The sequence below is a fragment of the Artemia franciscana genome, chromosome 16 (assembly GCF_032884065.1).
Source record: "Artemia franciscana chromosome 16, ASM3288406v1, whole genome shotgun sequence".
In the NCBI taxonomy this organism is placed as follows: Eukaryota; Metazoa; Arthropoda; class Branchiopoda; order Anostraca; family Artemiidae; genus Artemia; species Artemia franciscana.
This window is the reverse complement of record NC_088878.1, coordinates 37188920-37210418: the sequence shown is the minus strand read 5'-3', so window position 1 is coordinate 37210418 and position 21499 is coordinate 37188920. Positions and strand designations below refer to the sequence as shown.

The following is a 21499-nucleotide window of genomic DNA, read 5'->3' as shown; positions in this document are numbered from 1 at the left end:
ATTTTTAGACTTAGAGACACCATATACAAAGTTTTAAGATAAGAACAGTGCGGCCTTAGGATGGGTGAAGAATGCGTCGAACAAATTTGTTCTCTTAGGTATCACCTAAGTCATCAAACACCTTTAGTCTGTTGTATAAAGAGTGTAAGAAAGTGTTTAATTCAGCTGGTAGAAGAACTTTAGCGAAGGTATTATCCTTGCACGGTATACCTGACAGATGCATTAAGGTGATTAGTGCTATGTACCAGAATAAATTCACTGCGGTTAAGGTAGAAAATGGGGTAAGTAGCTTGTTTAGTATTTAATCAGGAGTTAAGCAGGGTTTTCTTTCTATCCCTATTTATATAGACCATTTTGATGGACTCTGTCCTATGAAGCACAGCAAAGATAATGGAAGGACATGGAATCAAATAGGGAAGTAAAACTTTCGTGGACGTGGACGCTGATGATTTTAGCCTCCTATGTGAAAGTGTTAGCAAAATGAATGAACTATTAGTCGTTTTGCGTGTTCAGGGTAGAAGAATAGGCTTAAGAATTAATGTTAAGATGCCTGAGTCGCTAAGGCTATGAATATGTGAAGATGAAAAGAGTTGGGTAACAAAAAGATTTATCAGAAGGAAATCTTTTTGGTAATATTAATAGTAAAGACGGTGAAAGCACTGAAGATGTTAAAAGTAGAATAACCAAGGCTCGGTGTGTTTTTTCACTGTTGAAATTGTTTTCGAAGAATAGGAGCATAAACAAAACCAGAATATTGGAAGCTACAGTGATGACAAGAGTCAAGTATATAGTTCTGATACCTGGGCTCTCCAAAAAACGAGGAAGTTTTGCTTGAGTTTTCTAGAGAAATTGCCTACGACTGTTTTGGGTACCCAACCGACTGGTCATACTTCAAACAGTAGACTCTGGGAAAATGGAAGTCTAATCCCGCTCTCTATGGCTATAATAAGAGAAAGGTTGAAATAGCTAGGGCGCTTTCTGCGGATAAACGATAAAAGATTTCGAAAGATTATCTATTTCGGCCAACGGTCGAGGGCCAAACAAAAACAGGTTGTCCCTAGTTGGGATGGAAGGATATCACAAGGTAAGGTTTAAGGGAAATGGAAACTTTCTGGGTGGCTGTAAAGAGATAGGCTCTGAATTGATTAGGATGGAGGAGGAGCCTGTGTAACTCTGCTGGCCTCAGGTGGCAAGGAGTTGTAGTGAGTTGTTCCCGAAAAAATTGTGAACAAAATTTTCGAATAGACATATAGTCCAAAGTAGTTGAAAAGTCAAATAGCAATGCGTCGTTAGTGTCTAAGCTATATAAGTTGCCCATTTTTGAAATAAAAGGTTTGTTATTGGGAAAAGGGGACATGTTTGATCCTTAATCTCCAAAAATCCCATGGATAAAAAGGTTTAAATTTTAGAAAATGCTGAAGGGGATGTCAAGTAAAATAAAAAAAAAATTATTCAGGAGGGTTGTTAAAAGGGCAAAACAGCACTATCCAAGCAACGGCTAAGGGGATTGAGTTAAAAATTAAAAAGTATATTTTTAGGAATATTGAAAATGGAACGGAGGGCAAACAGCCCCTCCTCTTGCTTTTTCAGATACCCCACTAAACACTGAAAAAAATCTTAAAAAGTCATTTTATTCAAAATAGTCACAATGTATAATAACCATGGATTTGGGGATGCCATGCCTCCACAGCCCCTGGGGCAAGTAATGTAAATTGTGCACCTTGTCCTTTTTTACATGCACGATTTGTCATTGGAGAGAAGGAAATATTTTATCATCAATGTTTCCAAAAAGATTAAGCGTTTTGAGATGAAGCTTCCGGGAATTTTAAGGAATATTAAGAGCTAAATGAAAATAAACTATTTGCATCCTAGTTATCAAAAAGGCGTCTCTCCGATATTTTAGGAACGGGTAAGTGTATTATTTTAAATGTTTAAGGGCCACTACTACTGCTATATTTTTGGCTGAGTTCGAGAAATATTGACTTGGGAGTTGAAAATCAAAACAGACTTATTGCATGTTGATTGTCAAAAGGATTAATCAGTATTTTCTCAGGAATAGTTAAGGGCATTTATTTTCACGGCATGTTGAACTTTTCTTTGAAGGCAAAGAGCCTTTGACCTTTTTAGAAGCTCTTAACACTCGTCAAATTATAAAATAGCCACTTTTTCAAATCAGTCAAATAGTTCAATAGCTATGCCTGTGGGAGGGATGTTTCTATCAAAACCTCTTTTTTTCATATTTTTTTAAAATCAATCAACTAAAAAGCTTGGTTTTTCGTCAATTATTTATCTTTGTAATATTGAAGGATATGACAACATGTGAAAAATTTATAATTTGAAGGTAGCGCTGTTTTAAAGCAAAATTTTCAAATCATGGTCAGTGCTTCCATTACGAGAAATTTTATTTCTGTACTAAACAGTGCCAGCCTCAGCTGTAATAAGCAAAAGCTAGTTGTTTATTCAGGCTTAAGAAAACAAAGCAATACTTGGTTTGATCAGAAAGCATACTCGACAAAGGATGGGGACCAAAAGAAGAGTAGCCCTTTGAAAATTGGTTTTGCAACTTTGCTTGGTGGTAAAAAGAAGTTACTTGTATTCCATCCTTAAAATTGAATGTATGCTAATAAAAAAAAAACAATTATGGTAAAATTCTAGCTCAGCTAGTTTTCACTATCTTGGAAAGAGGTTAGGTCAGAACAACAAAACTTTCAATAGGCCTAATGAATACAGGTCCAAAAACGTAGCCTACTCTGGGAGAATATTGCCAAGCTTCTATATTAGGCCCTAACCTTCTTCTGATTTTGTACCCAGAGATTCTCCCTTCATCTAGAAATTTCTCAAATTTTGTCAAAACAACATTTTACCTTAATTTTTAGTTATTAGGCTAGTTTTTTTTCTGATTTTAGGCTAGTTTTGAAAATATGATTACTTTTACTTGAATAAAATTTAAGCCATATCAATGTTATTTTTTTTTTTAATTCAGGAAATGTATTTGTATAGCCTAATTAAAACTTACGAATTGGGATTAAGCTAACCTGGACAAGCTAGCTGAAACAGCTCTGTTGTACTTTATTTAAGCAGAAGATCTATTTTGCAAGGTTTCACTTTTACAACAAAAAGGTTTTTAAAGTCATTAAAAGCCAGGACCCTCTAGAGAGAGAGAGCAGGAATAGAAGCTGGGACTTCAAAATAGGCTACCTTCCCAGTCCCTGCTTTGGTCTGTAGACCCTTCCCTGAAAGTTTCATTTTCCTTACTTAACCTTTATCCAAGATTATGAAAAGTTGTTAAACTAGAATTTCACTTAGAGTAGACTATAGCTAGAGAGTTAAAACTTCCCTTAAGGAAACTTGCTAATAAAATATGAGTAGTAAGCTAGCCTAAGAATATGTTCTGTATTTTATATACCTGCCAAATATCACAGTCACTTTTATGACAATGCATCACATCTCCTAGTAGGCCCAGGTACATTGTTGCTCTTTAGGGTTTGATGCAGTAGGCTATGCATTTGTATCACTCAGTTGTTCTGTGCCTTCTATAGTCACTAGCTTGCTTGGGTGTCACTTCAGTCAATATTCACTAGACCAGAACAGCATCACTTAGCTAGTTACTAGACAGGGGTTATTCACTTGCAGCAACTACCTGTGTCGAGAAACAGGAATCAAAATACTGCAACTATGCATTGTCAAACAGCAATTAAAATATACAACATAATTATAATAATTAATATGATTTTACACATTATAACCATTCTTATACAACCAAATATAAAAATTTAACCAGATAAAATATATCTTATATGATAAATTGGATAACTCTGAATTAGATAAATTGGATCACTGTTATATAGGTGAAAAATAACTTACAGGGAATGAACCAAATCTGCCTAAAAGGTTTGTGCTTAGTCATCTAACCCAATGAAGAGACATGTGGTGTTCTAGAACAGAATGCATTGTGAATAAATTAAATGCCTTCTCATAGCAAATTTTTAGCACTTCCCACTTTTTTTTCATATTTTCTACAGTTAAAGATAATGTGATGTATGTCTTCATACTCTCCACATGTGTTGCAGTTGGGGATGGGGCCATTTTCTACTGGAATAGTGTTAATTTTGTCTTTGCATGGCCATATCTAAGACAAAATATTTAAGTAGATATATAATAGGATGCAAGATGTGAGGTACATTTCTTTTGAAGGCTGCTTACAATCATAGAGATCAAGGAGCTGAGTGTGGGAAGAATGGAGCCAAGCCTCTTCTTCTTCCAAAATTTTTAAACTGATTGAAGATAGAAATTCAGGACCAGTAAAAGGGGTTTGAGAAATTAGGCCTAGTTGGGAGGTTTGTTTTGCAGCCTGATCTGCTAATTTGTTTCCTGTTATACCACAGTGTGTTGGAACCTATATGAATAGAACAGATATACCCTTTTTGCAAGTTGTGTAACCAAATTTTAAATCTCAATGGCAACATTTCTTGCTTGGTGTTGTTGGTGTGAGAGGTAATCCAGAGCTGACAGTAAATCAGTGCAAACAATGTACTTCTGATGTTTGATCTCTGTTTAGCTTGAAGTGAAAACTTAATTGCCATAAGCTCTGCAGAGAAACTTGTCAGGTTGCAGGGTAAACAATAGGAAAGAGATAGGCTCTGGGAGGGTATAACCACTGTACATTTGCATTTTGTTTCTGTCTTTGAGCCATCTGTGTAAACTTGGATGTAATCATGATATTCTGCCATCTTTCCCAGGAATATGATTTTCATCAGTGTTTGGGGGAGGTCCTCCTTTTTTCCAATGCTGATCTTAGGAATAATCAGTTCCTCAGATCGTCTGGAGGCACTAAGCAAATCATCATCCAAATCAACAGTCAGCCTACCATTCTCCATGAACTTTTCCATGCCAGGAAGGCAAAGGAATCTCTGGAAAGAGGTCATCTCTGTTAGCTTAAAGTGGATATCAGGGTTGTGGAGGCTAATGATTTCTTTGTAGATAACCTGGTTTCTGAGTCTTATTTTCTTTGCAAAATATCTTGCAAGGAGATATTTTCTTCTGGAGTGAAGAGACTAGATCCCCACTTCACAATACATAGCTGCAATAGGAGTAGATTTTAGGCCACCAAGGGCTTGCCCAGGTATAGCCATAGGATATACAAAAGTCAAAAGAAAACTCTTATTTGAAAATTTTTCTTTTAAAGGATAGTAAGTGTCTAGATTAGGCTATTAATCAGATTTTCTTATCATGTTTCCTCCCAGTAAAAAAAATTCTTTGTACAATTCAAGATGTGTAATGAGTAAGTAATGAATTCAGTTCAAAAATGGTAAAATTCTAGTATGACTTTTTGCTATCTTTAAGACAAGTGAAGTTAACCAAACACTTGGAAAACTGTAATTTCTGTAACTATCTTAGTTTTATGACTATCCATCTTAGTTCTGCCCTAGGAATGATGCATAGGCAAATGATAGATAGACCTATCTTTCAACAAATGAACTGACATCCTTTTTATATTCCTAATAAGGGCTTATGCTAGATTTGCCTCTCACTCAATCAGACTATCTGTCTAGTTTTTCTACAATTAGCCATAGCTTGATGCCAACAACTACTTGATTTTAATTCAAAATCAAAGGAAAATTAAACTGTCAGTAATGAACCCAGGACCAAAAACATACTCTTGAAGGTACTGCCAAGCTTCTATTTTAACCCTCTTCTGATTTTTAAGTCTTAGAAATCTGAATACTTGACAGGTCTATGCCATTGAGATTTTGAAAAACAATATTTTACCTTAATTTTTAGTTATCAGTTTCTTCTTCTCTGGTTTTAGGTTTTAAAATGCAATTCCTGTTATTTAAATAGAATTTTAAGGCATATCAATGATTTTTTTTCTTCTAAATTTAGGAAATGTATTTACAGATTTTTGAAACCTCATAAATTGGGGCTGAGCAAAGTTGTGAAGCTGAAAAGAGTTTTCTTCAACTTAATTTATGCAGGAGATCTATTTTGCAAGGTTTCACTTTTATAACACAAAAATTTTTAAAGGTCAGTGCCCTCCAGAGGGAGAAGGAGTAGAGTTAAGTACTTCAAAGTACCTTCCCAAGACATACTTTTGTCTGTTGTCCCATCCCTGAAAGTTTCATATTTTTACCCTAACCTCTTTCCAAGATAACAAGAAGTAGCTAAACTAGAATTTCACCAAAAAATACCTTGGGAAGTTATTGCCAAGCTACTATGTTAACCCTCGTTTGATTTGTAAGTCTTAGAAAATTGCATACCTCACAGGTTAGGTTTTGACAGCCTGTTGAAATTTTGACAATGCAACATTATACCTTGACTTTCAATTTAAAATTTTTTTTCTCTGGTTTTAGATTTGAAAGTGCAATCTTTATTGCTTGAGTAGAATTTAAGGCCATATCAATTTTTTCTTCTAAGTTTAGGAAACGTATTTGTAGATCTTTGAATCATCATAATTAGAATTAACCAAAGTTGTGAAGCTGAAAGCACTTTCCTTGCACTTCATTTGAGAAGGAGATCTATTTTGCAAGGTTTCAGCTTTGCAACATATTATTTTTAAGGTCATCAAAGGTCAGTGCCCTCTAGAGGAAGGAGGAGTGGAGGTAGGCACTTCAAAATAACTTCCCAGGACATACTTTAGTCTGTAAGCCCATCCCTGAAAGTTTCGTTTTTCTAACCTAACCCCTTTCCAAAATAGCAAAAGTAGCTAGTCTTTTGCAATTGGATATAGATCTCCAGGGCACAGGTCACACAGAGACCTAGGTCACACAATTATGCTCCATATAATCCAATTTTATCCTAATACTTGAGGCAAAATTTTCAGTTTTTGTGAATAGTGCTTTATACATACACATTTAAAAAGGTTATAAAGAAATTAATAACAGAATCCACCAGGATCCAAACACAAGCATGTGTTGAATCGGGTTATGTCAAAACAGGTAACTTTTTTCTTCTATCGAATTTGTAGGTGAAAATGGTCCAGTTTCAGAAGATTGGAGTTTTGTACCCTTCTCTGATAAAATTTCAAACTCCTAATAAAACAGAGATTTGTAGATATGTTTACTACATACTAAAACCCTTTCCAAACCACAAGTCTTTAAATTAAGCCTTCTTCTAGCAAAAGTTTTTTTTTTACAAAATTCATTGTTACCTTTACCCTAGTTCATGGTAAAATCTATATCATACAACCTAGAAAATAGATTATTTCACTGTTGGATTTTTCAGAATTTTCTTATGCAATTAGTTTGATTAGTGTTATTATTGTCCAATTAGTGTAATTAGCATGCATATTTGAATCATATACAACAGTAGATGATAGAGAACAGTAGAGTTTATCACACGCACTCAAAGCTTGAATCTGTGTCAGTTTTTGCTTATAAACCAGTGTAAATTTAACCTCTATTGAAATTAATCTTTTTGGTCAGCACCTAACCACCAAATTGCCTAGCAATGAATTTCATCCCTTGGACTCAACAAACAAAAAAATAAGCTTTTTAACAAGTATTTTGACTCCAAATAAGTCTTATAGTGTTGAACTTATTGCTTGTAAGCCATATTTTGAAGTCTGTATATTATAGTTAAGGCAAACCCAAATGTCATTTTTATTATGTAAAAATATCACTTATTTTTTGTGTTCCACTATCATATTTTTTTACTTTCAAAGTCTGTTGAGGTATAACATGAGCAAAATTTTTTACTCAATAATATGTTTCTTTTACTGAGAGTATGTTTTTTATATGTTCAAAATTATTTGTACCTGCATTATGATTATGCATACACCCAGGGGTGAGGACTCCCAAGATAGAAAAGCTCCCCCCCCCGAGAAAATTTGAACAATAATGACATGAATACAGGCCTATTGTAATGTTGGGGCTTGGGGTACCTGCTTGCACAGGTAATGGAGGTATATATGGAGATCTTTTTTGAAGACAGAACTGGCCAAGCATAAGGAATCACTAAGCTCTAAGATTTTAAAAGCTAAAAAAATTGATAAATTTAATAACCTTAAAAGAAATAGTCAGTGTTTTGGACCAGTACTCATGGTTCATATTAGTAAAAAAAAGGGAGAAAACTTTGGATCAATATAGAAAAAACTCCAGAAAAAAATTAAGGTGAAATACTAAATCATCAAGACTAAAATCCAGGTAACCAAAAAATTGAAAGCAAGGAAATTTGCAGTTACTTGTTTTTACAGTTGAGACTATTCACACCTTAATTTTTAATTATCCCTCCAGGGTTTCAGCTAATTTTAATTTTCTCATCCTGGAGGCAGGGGGCCTCCAGGATGTCCTGGAGGCCCCCTACCTCCAGGACATCCAAAAGAAAACAAGTGAATAAAAATTGATCAGGTTTATAATGTAAATCAGGTTTGGGTAGGTCACCTAATTTTTCTTGTGGTGTCAGACAAGTTCCAACTGTTGTTCAATGCTTTTAATTTTCTTTCTATTTTTGCTACGTGACAAACTAACACTATAATACATGATACAACAGACAATAAAAATATTTACAGAGGGTGCCTACAAATTAATTTATACTCGAAAACGGGCACACTTTAGAAAAACGGCAGAAAATTAATGAAAAAAGAAATGATAATAGAAATATTCAAGATGAAAAGCAAATGAATTGCCATGTTTATTTCATAACTCACATTCCACATCAAATATTAATATTGATGAAAAACCAGCATTGGTTCTTATCCATGGCTTCATATTAATTAACAATTATCCATTAAATGTAGTTTTGATTTATTTTTAGAAAGCAAAACAGGAGAACGTGAATCAACTTAACTTTCACATATGTTCCAAAAGTTTTCGGGGAAAATCTAGATTTTTCAAAATGAGTTCTTGGACAAAACAATTTTCCTGGCTGTCTTTGTAAACTGCACCTAATATGAAACAAAAAATTGTGAAAACTTAATAGAATCATGAGCAAATGGTAATAATCAAAGGAGTGTTTTTAATGTACAAGTGCTATTCCTTCCATTTCTCTATTGAGCACAGAATCTAAACAGCCAAATGTTTAATTTCTGTTATTTCTCTAAGTTTTTCAATTAATCAAATGTTTATAGAAATTGAATTACAGTGGTTGGTTTGAAGTGGTTTGAATATTCACTTTGGTTGAAGTGGTTAGCCAAAACAGATGTAATAAGGCTAAAAAAAGATGAGACAACGGTTTTTTTTTCATTCTCCTGTACTGTATTGTAATTGTATTGCCTATTTTAGTCTTTTTTTTAGATTAATTATTAATTAACTTTACTGAATAGCAACGGTAAAATACAATATTTGTAATAGGGTGATCTTGGGTAAGTTTGGGTAATCTGAAGCTCTCTTTTCATGTCTCTTTAAAATCGAAATTATGCTAAAAAATTACAGCTTTAAAAAAAACTATGTAATTTTTTTAATCTTATAGTTTAGCATTATTTCACAGCTTTAAAGTTTCAAAGGGAGCAGATAATCAACTTACCTCTGCTACTAGGATTATAATATCCTAGCATCATAGGTCTATCTCATAGAAAGATAATCCTATCCAGCTTTATAAAAGAATTCTATCCCAAATAGTTCAGGAAAAGGGTTTTATAAAACCATAAGTTGGTTGAAATATCATCTCGTCAATTTTTTTTATAGTTTTAGTAGAACTATTTAAAATTTTAGTTTTAGTGGTACTTTATAGTTTTAGGAGCACTTTCCTCCCAGTTTCAGTCGCACTCCCTCCCCCTTCTATTCTATCAGAAATTATTATAATTCCAGAAACTACTCCTGAATCTAGCACTTATTTCAAAATCAGGACATGTGGTGCACATTTAGGATGTCTCAAAAATCTTTCCATGTAACATCAAAGTGGCTTATAACCACAGAATAAAGTTTTGAAACTGGTGCCAAATTTTTGGATAAAGAAGGTCAGTTTTTCCGGCCGACTTCACTGATGTGGCTTGTCTAGTTTTATCTTAGTAAATCTGCGTGTTATCCAGCCAATCTCAAGCTTAAATTGTACATTACCATATCTTTGCACATGTGAAGGGGTCCCAAGCCTCCCTGAGATTTTTTCCTTGGGGGAGGGGGAGAATACTCTTCTTCAATTCCACCCCCTCTCCCCCACATACACACACACACATTTCACAATAATATATTTACTGGAGTGCAACATAAAACCATTGTGTATAGTTTCAATTTTATTATTTATAGTTCACTCTGCACATTTTATAAGTTTAATTCTATTAACAAACTTGCTTTTACAGGCACAGTAATTGGTGGCTTCTTTGCCTACAATGAAATACAGAAGAAGAACAAGATTAAGGTAGCCAATCCAGGAAGTGGACTGCAAAGTCTATTTGTAGATGAACCACCAAAGGATAAAGTTGCCAGAAAGGTAGTATAGCCTAAGGCTTATTCTAAAGAGTGTGGGAACTTAAAGAGTGTAAACTTGCACTAGTGTTGAAAAAAAAATCCTTGCCATCTAGAGCTTGTTGGTTGTGTTCTTCTTTCAGTCTACCCTAAACTGCTGCATATTTGTCTTTTAAGGTATTTTGATATGTAGTGGAGGGGAGAGTAAAAAAAGGCAGAATTCTTTAAGCCAACTAGCTTAAAGTCAACTAAACTACCTAACATGCCAAAAATCTTGAAGCCAAGATTCGAACTTTTTGCAGCCTCAATGTTGACTTAAAGTAATTATAATAATTATAGTTAATTATAATTATAATAATATTTTATATAATTTATATAATTAATTTTGTAATAATATTTTATAATAATAATATTTTATAATAAATATTTATTTTATAATAATTTATTATTATATAATAATGTGAATGAGCATAAATAATGTGAATGAGCATAAATAATGTGAAATGAGCATAACTTATTGTGAATGAGCAACATATGCAATTTAGCCATTAGAAGAATCAATTTAAGAAACTTGACCCGCTAATCACTCAAGTAGTCTAAATTGATAAATATAGTCACGACAAAGTAACTAAAAACAATGATAACCGCTTAGGAAAATGGTAAACAAGGAATTCAAACGAACGAACCTTAGAATGAACGTTAAGTCTCACAACCCTTGAGCTCCGAAGTTTAGAACTCCGGTTGGGCAGCCTTATCCCGAAGTTTGGCAAAATGCTTCTGTCTAACCCTGCTCACCGCGAAATTTTCCCCTAGAAGCCCAGTCAAACAGTTGTGCGAGACATAAACTAAAACTTGTTCGCTACCAGAACTCTTTCTTGCCTTTTTCATCATTATATTGACATATTCAAGGTTCAAGGTTGTTTATTACAATAGCAATAAAATACAGAATTTTTCGAATTTTTCCTGTTGTTGGGGAGCAGAGTTCGTATACCAACGAGAAAAAAAAAACAAGCCTTATATTGTGAGTTTGCCACTTGAACTAACAATTTCTATGTCGACACAGAAAACAAGGGACCTTATTGTTCTCGTCAAAAATAACAAAATGTCGACATGATGGTATTATTTTACAAATCAAAATTATATTAGTACATATTCTTGGCTTTTGACAGGTAACCAATTAATCAGATTAACGACGCATCCTGGCTACTATGGTCTCTGTGTCGGCCATGCAGTCTGTTAATACAGTGAGGTTTGATCCCTGGATCTCGTATTACCAAGCTGAGATCAAATCTTGACATCTCGAATTTTGGCAAAGGGGTTAACAGACGAGGCCCAGATCGAGTGGAATGGACATTTTGGAACATAAAGTTCATTTGATAAAAATATTTAGGAAGATCTCTGCGGTCAAATTTAATTTTAAATAAAAATATAGATAGATAGATTTATTCACACGAAAAGCCCAATTGGGCCATGGTGACATACACAAAACAAGCGAAAAAAATATATATATACAGCGACAAACATAGACTGAAAAGACATTAAACTAATTATTTAAGAAAACATCACGATATAGAAGACTGGACACTAAGACTCACTGGGAGAATTATCATAATATTAAATAACGACTTCGTCGTAGATTTATTTGGCTAAGAGAAAGGAGACAGTAGAAATGACTAACATTAGACTGAAACGTATTTAGGTAAACCAATCCTGCATTATTGCATAATTATGGATCAGTCACACACCCACAACTCATTATGTAACCATTAGGAAAATAGTAGTGAATACCGTCTTTTTGTTCATGATTATCAGGTTAACCCATCTTGAATGAAGGTCAATTGTGAACTAGTTTGGCGATTCGTTGGACTGAGAAATCTACAAGACCCAAAATTACTGTTTGAAGCAGTGATAACGGATAACGGAGGCGATATAACGGATAACGGAGGCGAGGCGGATAACGGATAACGGAGCAGTGATAACGGATAACTTTGATAACGGAGGAACTCTTTGAAGCAGTGATGAACACGAAGGGGAATTTTGGGAGACCAAATGGGCAGGTGGCGATGGGAGATTGTGTGATTTTTCAGTTGAATATTTGAGATCAAATTTTATGGTGACAAAGCTTGTGGTTGTTATGATGAACGGAAGAGAGGGTGATGCTGTTGGTGGAGATGAGGGTGGAGGAGAGGGTAATGCTGTTGGTGGAGATGAGGGAGATGGCGTTAAGCAAAGGGATTGTGTAAGGGAACTGAAATTATTCATTTGTGGGAAGTTTGAAAGGATACACCAAATTTTTGGCAAGAAGTAAATAACGATATTAAAGCTCAAAAAGAGCAGAAATTAAAAGGAATAAAAGGCCAAGAAAAGAGGCAGAAATTTCTGTGAATGAGGAAATCAAACTTGTAACAAATGGACCAGTGAAACAAATATTAATTGAAAGGAAAAGAACAAGTAGATTGTTATAACCAATTGATGCTTTCAAAGTTTTATTCGTGCGTGAGTTTCCTGATGATTTGAATTTAATTGATTTAAAAGTAAGTTATCGCGACTACGTAGAAGAACTAATTAGATGGCCGTCAATATCTTTATATCCAGGAAAGTCCCTTCACCCGAGGCAAAAGGGATACAGGCAAGGCTCCCAGGATTTATTTTATGAATTTCGTTTTTTTATTTCTTTTTTTTACTTTTTTTTTAATTTCTTTTTTTATTCTTTTCTTTTGAATTTTTCTTTAAATCTCTTTCTTTTATTTCTTTTTTTTATTTTTTTATGAATTCCGTTTTTATTTCTTTTTTTTTATGATTTTTTTTAATTCTTTTTTTTTTATTTCATTTAGTTTCTTTTTTTATTTAATTGTTTCTCTTCTGATTTCATTCTCGTCTTCATAATCAGAGATTGACAATTAACTTGCATGCATTTTTGTGAAAAGTTTGAAATCATTTAGGAAAAGCTGTTTTGAAAAGAAAACTGGGAAATATTGTTACATCATTCATATATCAGTCTTATCACTGAACATTATTTTTAAGCAATGATCTATATATATTTTTTTAATATGTTTGTCGATTGATAAAATCTGTTTGAAATTAATTTTATATCAGTACTAGTTTTGTCCCTTTTGCGCCAAGGTTTCTATATTTTCTTGACTAATCAATATTTAAATTTTACAAATGTGTTCGCTGATTGATAAAACGGGTTGAAGTTAGGTTTGTATCTGTACCAGCCTTTTCCCTTTAGTACCAAGGATCGTGTATTTATCGACTAATTCTTGAATTATTTCTTAACTACTAAATATTATACTTTTTAGATATGTTCGCCGATTGATAAAACCGGTTTGAAGTTAGTTTTATATCAGTACCAGCCTTGCCCCTTTTGCACCAAAGTTCGGGCATTTCTTGACTACTACGGATTTGCTTATGAAGTTGTTGAAGTTAACCCAGTCATGAGAACCGAAGTCAAATGGTCAAATTATAAAAAAGTTCCAATCGTTATTGCTAAGGTGGCTGATGGATATCAGGTAGTTTACCTTCTTGCCAACAATGACTGCCAAGAGCCGGTTATTGTTATCCTTAAGTCTAAATCTGTTAGCATCTGTTCAAGCCTTTGTCAAGTTAAATGTAATTTAAATGTTAACTTTAAAAACTTTAAATATTAACAGCTTTTTTTGGTTCTTTGATTGAGAAATTAATTTTTTGTAATTTCCATTGAAAAATTGATTAAAGCTACCCCCTAGATCCTGAACGATATATCCTTCCAACAGACATCTATATATATAAAAATAAGTTGTTTGTTTGTATGTTGGTCTGTCTGTCCGCATATGACGTCTGAATTATTTCATCATATACCAATTCAAAAACGAATGTATTCAAGCCGAAGTAGCTGAGTTGGTAAAGCGTTATGTTCCAGGTTCTAGGTCCGAGAGGTTCCAGGTTCGAACCTTGGCTTTAGCATTAATACAAAAAAAGAAAAAAACTAAAAAAGGTAAAAACTACAAAAAAAACTAAAAAGAAAATACTAAAAAAGCTAAAAAACTAAAAAAAAGATAATAATTAAAAAAGAAAAAAACTAAAAAAAACAAAAAAACTAAAAAAAAGGTAAAAACTATAAAAAACTAAAAAGAAAAAAAAAGAAAAAAAAAAGAAAAAAAAGAAAAAAAAGAAAAAAAGGATAAAAAACTGAAAAATAAAGGAGAAAAAGAAAACTAAAAAAGAAAAATAACTAAAAAAAACTAAAAAAAGATAAAAACCGAAAAAAAACGTAAACCTGACAATCTATTTATATGCACAGACAATAGGACAGCGAAGAATGTTGTATATTCGCATGTTTTATGTAGTTAAAAACATATATATATATATATATATATATATATATATATATATATATATATATATATATATATATATACTAGCTGTTGGGGTGGCATACCCCAACGTATGCCACCCAAGTCGTATATATATATATATATATATATATATATATATATATATATATATATATATATATATATATATATATATATATATATATATATATATATATATATATATATATACTAGCTGTTGGGGTGGCGCTTAGCGCCACCCCAACACCTAGTTGGTGGGGGCGCTTCGCGCCCCCCCAACCCCCCCCCCCCCCCGCGCGCGTAAGTCGTTACGCGCCATATTAGTTACGCGCCATTGTAGTTGTGTCCCTATGTCCCACCTGTGAATATAGATATATATATATATATATATATATATATATATATATATATATATGATATTCTTAAATACCTGTGTCCTGGTCGTCATTTATATTGCCTGTGTCCCGGTCGTCATTTGTGTCCTGGTATCCCAGTCTGTAATTTCTCCTTGAGTGTCCCGGTCGTTATTTATATTCCCTCTGTCCCGGTCGTCATTTGTGTCCCGGTCTGTAATTTCTCTTTGAGTGTTTTTTCTTTTTAGTATTTTTTAGTTTTTTACATTTTTTCTTTTTTCAGTTTTCTTTTTCTTCTTTATTTTTCAGCTTCACTATGAAATACATATCGCCGAACCTTTGTTTTTTTTAACTAAAATCTGGTAGGCATTGATGACCTTATCCAAGTCAAGATCCCAAACCCAATCATCATCGCTATCATTTTCAGTTTGATATGTTTTGACTCTCGCTGTCCAGGTGGATCTTCATCTAACTGCGCGGTTTTGCGTTCTTTAGCCTCAAGCCTGTTTCTTTGCTGTTCTTTTGATTCCTCGGCACGCTTTCTTTTCTGACTTTCTCTATCAGCAGCAAGTTTTTTGGCATAGACTCTTTGAGCATCTTCATCGGATATATATATATATATATATATATATATATATATATATATATATATATATATATATATATATATATATATATATATATATATATATATATATATATATATATATATATATATATATATATATATATATATATATATATATATATATATATTTATATATATATATATATGTTTTTAACTACGTAAAACTTGCGAATATACAACATTCTTTGCTGTCCCATCGTCTGTGCATATAAATAGATTGTCAGGTTTACCGACTCTTGAACATGCAACGCATAATGGTCCATGGGAAAACAATCCGTATTCAGATCTATACCTCATGATTCTATTGATTGCCCTTGAGCTTTGTTGATGGTGATTGCTAATCGACCATTCCCTGTGTTGCCGTCGTCATTTATATATTCCCCTGTGCCCCCCGGGGTCCCCGTTGTAGTTGTGTCCCTGTGTCCGGGTCGTCATTTATATTCCCTGTGTCCCTGTCGTCATTTGTGTCCCGGTGTCCCAGTCTGTGATTTCTATTTGAGTGTCCCGGGCGTCATTTATATTCGTCAGGATATTGTAGGGCATCGTAGCATCGATGAGTTTAAGCAATTCTTGTCAACTGATTGTTTCGCCTATAAAGAATATTATCTCGAGGTAAGAACTGATCACCGACCACAACGATTGCCACTTTGTTGATAGTTGCGTATCAGGAGGCATCAATTCGATTGCTTTTTTTAAGCAGAAGCACTAAATTATTATTTTTGTGGAAAAGATGATATATATAAATATATATATATATTTTCTTTTTAGTTTTTTTGTAGTTTTTACCTTTTTTAGTTTTTTTCTTCTTTTGTATTAATGCTAAAGTCAATGTTCAAACCTGGAGCCTCTCGGACCTAGAACCTGAAACATAACGCTTTACCAACTCAGCTACTTCGGCGTGAATACATTCGTTTTGAGCAGCTTCCTCGGGTGTTGCCATTGTAGGTTCTTCAGTCATTTTACAATTAGAAATTTCTCTTTCAACGGTCTTCTTACAATTAAAAATTTGTCTTTGAACGATATTCTTAAATACCTGTGTCCTGGTCGTCATTTATATTGCCTGTGTCCCGGTCGTCATTTGTGTTCCGGTATCCCAGTCTGTAATTTCTCCTTGAGTGTCCCGGTCGTTATTTATATTCCCTCTGTCTCGGTCGTCATTTGTGTCCCGGTCTGTAATTTTTCTTTGAGTGTTTTTTCTTTTTAGTATTTTTTAGTTTTTTACATTTTTTCTTTTTTCAGTTTTCTTTTTCTTCTTTATTTTTCAGCTTCACTATGAAATACATATCGCCGAACCTTTGTTTTTTTAACTAAAATCTGGTAGGCATTGATGACCTTATCCAAGTCAAGATCCCAAACTTAATCATCATCGCTATCATTTTCAGTTTTGATATGTTTTGACTCTCGCTGTCCAGGTGGATCTTCATCTAACTGCGCGGTTTTGCGTTCTTTAGCCTCAAGCCTGTTTCCTTGCTGTTCTTTTGATTCCTCGGCACGCTTTCTTTTCTGACTTTCTCTATCAGCAGCAAGTTTTTTGGCATAGACTCTTTGAGCATCTTCATCGGCTTTTGCCATTGTAAGTTCATCAATCATTTTAAACTTAAACATTAATAGATTTCTACGTGAACATATATGTCTTAAATATCTTTAATGACGTCACCGTCATAGCAAAAATGACGACAACTAACTTCATGACGCCAGTCGACACAGAAACATGACGTCACCTGATCCACAGACAGACAACTTATTTTTATATATATAGATAGATATAATTCTAAAATTGTCAGGTAATTTTCTATTTTGAAATAAAAACTAAAAATTATTGCTCAGACAACATAAATATTTTTGATATTTACATAATAGCTTTATTGGTTCTGGACTGAAAACTAAATATGCTAATCAAATTGGGAATTGCAATCTTTTAGGTTGAAAAGGCAGATCCATTGGAATCATGAGAATGCGTGGAATAAGAAAAGCCTCACCCTCAAAAGGCCCTGTCAAGATTGTTGCCTCTATTACGTTATAACAGACATAACACGTCATTTGTGTCCCGGTGTCCCGGTCTGTAGTTTCGTTAGTCGACAAACATGACGTCAGACGACAAACAACTTCATGACGACATACAGCTCAATCCTTATAATGACGTCAGTCGACAAACATGACGTCAGTCGACACACAAACATGACGTCAGTCGACAGACAGACAAACAACTTATTTTTATATATATAGTTATATATATATATATATATATATATATATATATTCACAGGTGGGACACAGGGACACAACTACAATGGCGCGTAACGACTTACGCGCTCGGGGGGTTTGGGGGGGCGCGAAGCCCCCCCACCAACTAGGTGTTGGGGTGGCGCGAAGCGCCATCCCAGCAGCTAGTATTATATAAATAACTGATGCCTTGGAAACTCAACAATCTTATTTATGCTATTTATGGCATCATGTAGGAAAATGCGTATATTGATGTCATAAGAAATGCTTATATGATGTCATAAGAAATGCTTATATGGTGTACTACCATATTGCATTAAGTCATTTGCAAAAACCAAACTTAAGGCTTTATCAAGCAAACTTACTTGATACATGATGCAAGTCCCATCCTCTGTTTAAACAAGGGAGACCTCAGTGAACTCCTCTACTGGTGACAGCATCTCTTGCAGTTTGTACCCAGATCGGAAGAAAACTGAAGTCTTGTTTTTAAAGTCTGGGCATTCAGTAGAGGTATTTCCTGGGAATGAAAGGACATTTTGAGGAAATAATATTCCCAGAAATAAAAAAAAAAATAAATTTCAGTTTCTACATCCATCCCCCCTTCCATTGACCTTTGATCGGATGAATTTGGGATAGAAAGGGCATGGGGAGGGGTGGTTTCCCCTGGATAATCTTAAAATGGCTACTGGAACTTTCGATTTCCAATTGAATGAGCCCCCTCCAAAGTTTATACGGTAATTTTACCTTCGTACTATTTTTTTAAAAGTGGCTATCTCAAAGTTTTGATAGGGTATGTTTGGGGAAATACGGCGCAGGTTAAGACTGGTTGCCCTCCAATCACATTTGACTCTGAAAAAAGGCACTAAAATTTTTTACTTTGCAGTCGAATGAGCACCCTCTGAAGCTTATGCGACCAACCCTTCCACATGAATTCTGTCCGGGAAAAGAAATAAATATGTAAAAGATAATACATTGAAGCATTATGCCTGTTTATTACAGGCAGTTCTGTAGTAGTAGTAGTAGTAGTAGAACAATTTTGTTGAAAATAATAATTTTTTATATAATAGCACAACAAAAGCGGAGCTTGCGAGGATGTGCTAAAATAAAAAAAAAGAAAAGAGTATGGAGCATGAGACCATTTACCATTGCTTCTGACTCAAACAGCTTAGTAGAAATTTCAATTTCCTTTCTAATGAACATTCATCATTATCCATTGGGAATATGAGGGGAATTTACCCGGGAGGTTTTTCTGGGGGGGGGGGGACGCCTAGTACCAGTGAAAACTATTGGATAAAATTAAGGGCTATGATGGATTCTGGGGAAGTTCTAAAGGTGGGAAATGAGACAAGGATTGATACATAACTATCTTTTTTACTGGTTTACGATGATTGTGTCTGTTGTACAATGCGCACGGTAAACAAATATCGTGTTTGTTGCTCAACGATGTCGATTTTTCTTCGTTTTGTGACGGGTCTTATTGTCTTTAGGGCCAAAAAGATTATTGTTATTTTTATTTGTCTAAAAAGTTCATTTGAAAAAGTTATACAGTTCCAATCTTTTTCGATTTAGAAATAAAAATATAAAATTTTCAATCAGAAGTTTATTTTGAAGTTTCTTAAATTTTTCTTTCGACTTGGTTGTCTCTTGGAGACAATAAAAAGATTCCCTGTTTATTATTTTTGTGCTTACCACTCCAATGGAATTTGCTGTACAAATAATTTTTGTCCTTTTTGCAAAAGGCACTCTCTAATCTAAATTATTTCTGATGCTAATAAAAGGTGTATATTCTGAATAAACAAGAAATTAGACTTTATTCAGCAATTACAAACCAAAAAAATTAATGGTTTAATTAATTTTTGGTTTTACAGTATATTGATAAAATCAAGCTAATGAATAATCAATCATTTGAAACATTTGACTAGATAGCTGCACGAATATCATGCACTTTATAATCTTTCTTTTTATTTTAATTAATCGAGTGGTTAGTTTATTCAAAAATCAGTCGAATAAAGAATAATCATTTACGATAATCACTTGAATAAAATGAATTTTTAGTATCTTCTATCATTTCAGCAATTGATAGATAGTTTATTGATAATGTCAGTCTAATAAATAAATAATTAATTGGAAGAACTAACTGGAGAGATAATTACTTGAGTGAAATGAATTTTAACCCAGTCGATTACTTCATAAATAGACGAATAATACTTTGGAAATAGAATGTCATTGATTAAAGGAATAATTGGTTGTAGCGATCGGCTGAATAATTACTTGGATGAAATAGATTCTTAGTTATTTTTTTTTTCAAGGATGGTTCACTTTGTTAATATTAGTTGAGTGAATAAATAATCAGCTGGAATATTTAACTGAAATAGCACTGAATGAAATGTTACTTGAACGTGTCGATAACTAATTATTAATATGAGTTGAATGAATGAAAAATCTGTTGAAATATTTAACTGAAATGGTACTTAAATGGCATTTATTTCTATTTAGTTATTTTGTTTCGTCCAAGGTGGATGATGTACTTATGATATCAGTAAAACAAAATGAATAATTATTCAAAACGATGAGGTTGAATAATTACTTAAACGGAATGAATTTCTAGTTCATTGTTTTTTCAAGCAATATTATGATAGTATGTGGCTAATAGCTGTAGATTGAATGGATTATCTGTTGAAATATCTAATTTTGTATTCACTTGAATGAAAGTTAATTCTTTTATTTTAGTTATGGGTATATCTTACAGTGATTACATCAGTTAAATAAAACTGTAATCAGTTGAAACGATCGATTGCCTGACCGTTCAGATGAAATGATCTTTTTTTTATTGCAGAAACTGATGAACACACTACATTAATAATGACAAAATATCAGTTAAGGCTAAAATAAATGGCTAAAATGGCTAAAAATATGACTAAAATAATAAATAATAAATAAGTAATTATGATTCTTTTCAGATTAACGTAGATTCCTAAGGCATTCGAGAATTTTTATGGAAAGGTCTATACAAAATATCAAAGTTAAACATCAAAATATCAAAAGTTAAATATCAGTTATGCTATTTGTTTTTATTGCAGCAGCTGAATAAATTGACGAGTCATTAACATCAGATGCATTTTTAATTCGTTGTTCATTCCAGCCGCTGGTTGATAGTACATTGATGATGTCAGTGCTTCAACCACTTCTTTTTGACAAAATATCGAATTTGTCAACAATCAGTTGAATTAATAAGTTAATTAATCATTGAAATGAAATAATTTCTTGATTCATTCTTTATTCCATTTATTGATTGTCTATATATTGATAATGTCAGAACCTCTACCATTCTTTTTGACGAAATATATTTGTCAACAATCAGTTGAATTGATCAGTTGATTAGTTATTCAAAGGGAATGCGTTTTTATTCATTCTTTATTCCAGCAATTGGTTGATAATGTCAATGCTTCAACCACTTCTTTATGATTAAATATGGGATTTTGTCAACAATCAGTTGAATTGATCAATTAATTAATCATTGAAATGAAATGAATTTTTACTTCATTTTTTATTTCAGCAATTGGTTGATAATGTCAATACTTCAACCACTTCTTTATGATTAAATATGGGATTTTGTCAACA

The 21499-nt window shown here is 33.2% G+C and overlaps 1 protein-coding gene across 1 annotated transcript in view; it reads left to right on the top strand.

Annotated features, from left to right (window-relative positions):
- The first annotated feature begins 2355 nt into the window (after positions 1-2355).
- The window catches only part of LOC136037409 (prostaglandin E synthase 2-like), an 87392-nt gene continuing 68248 nt past the window's right edge, over positions 2356-21499 (top strand). Inside the window, exons 1-3 of the mRNA XM_065720163.1 lie at positions 2356-2575; positions 10232-10362; positions 13640-13849. Coding sequence (XP_065576235.1) covers positions 2374-2575; positions 10232-10362; positions 13640-13849 — 543 coding nt within the window. The 5' untranslated portion in view covers positions 2356-2373. The remainder of the gene's footprint in view (positions 2576-10231; positions 10363-13639; positions 13850-21499) is intronic.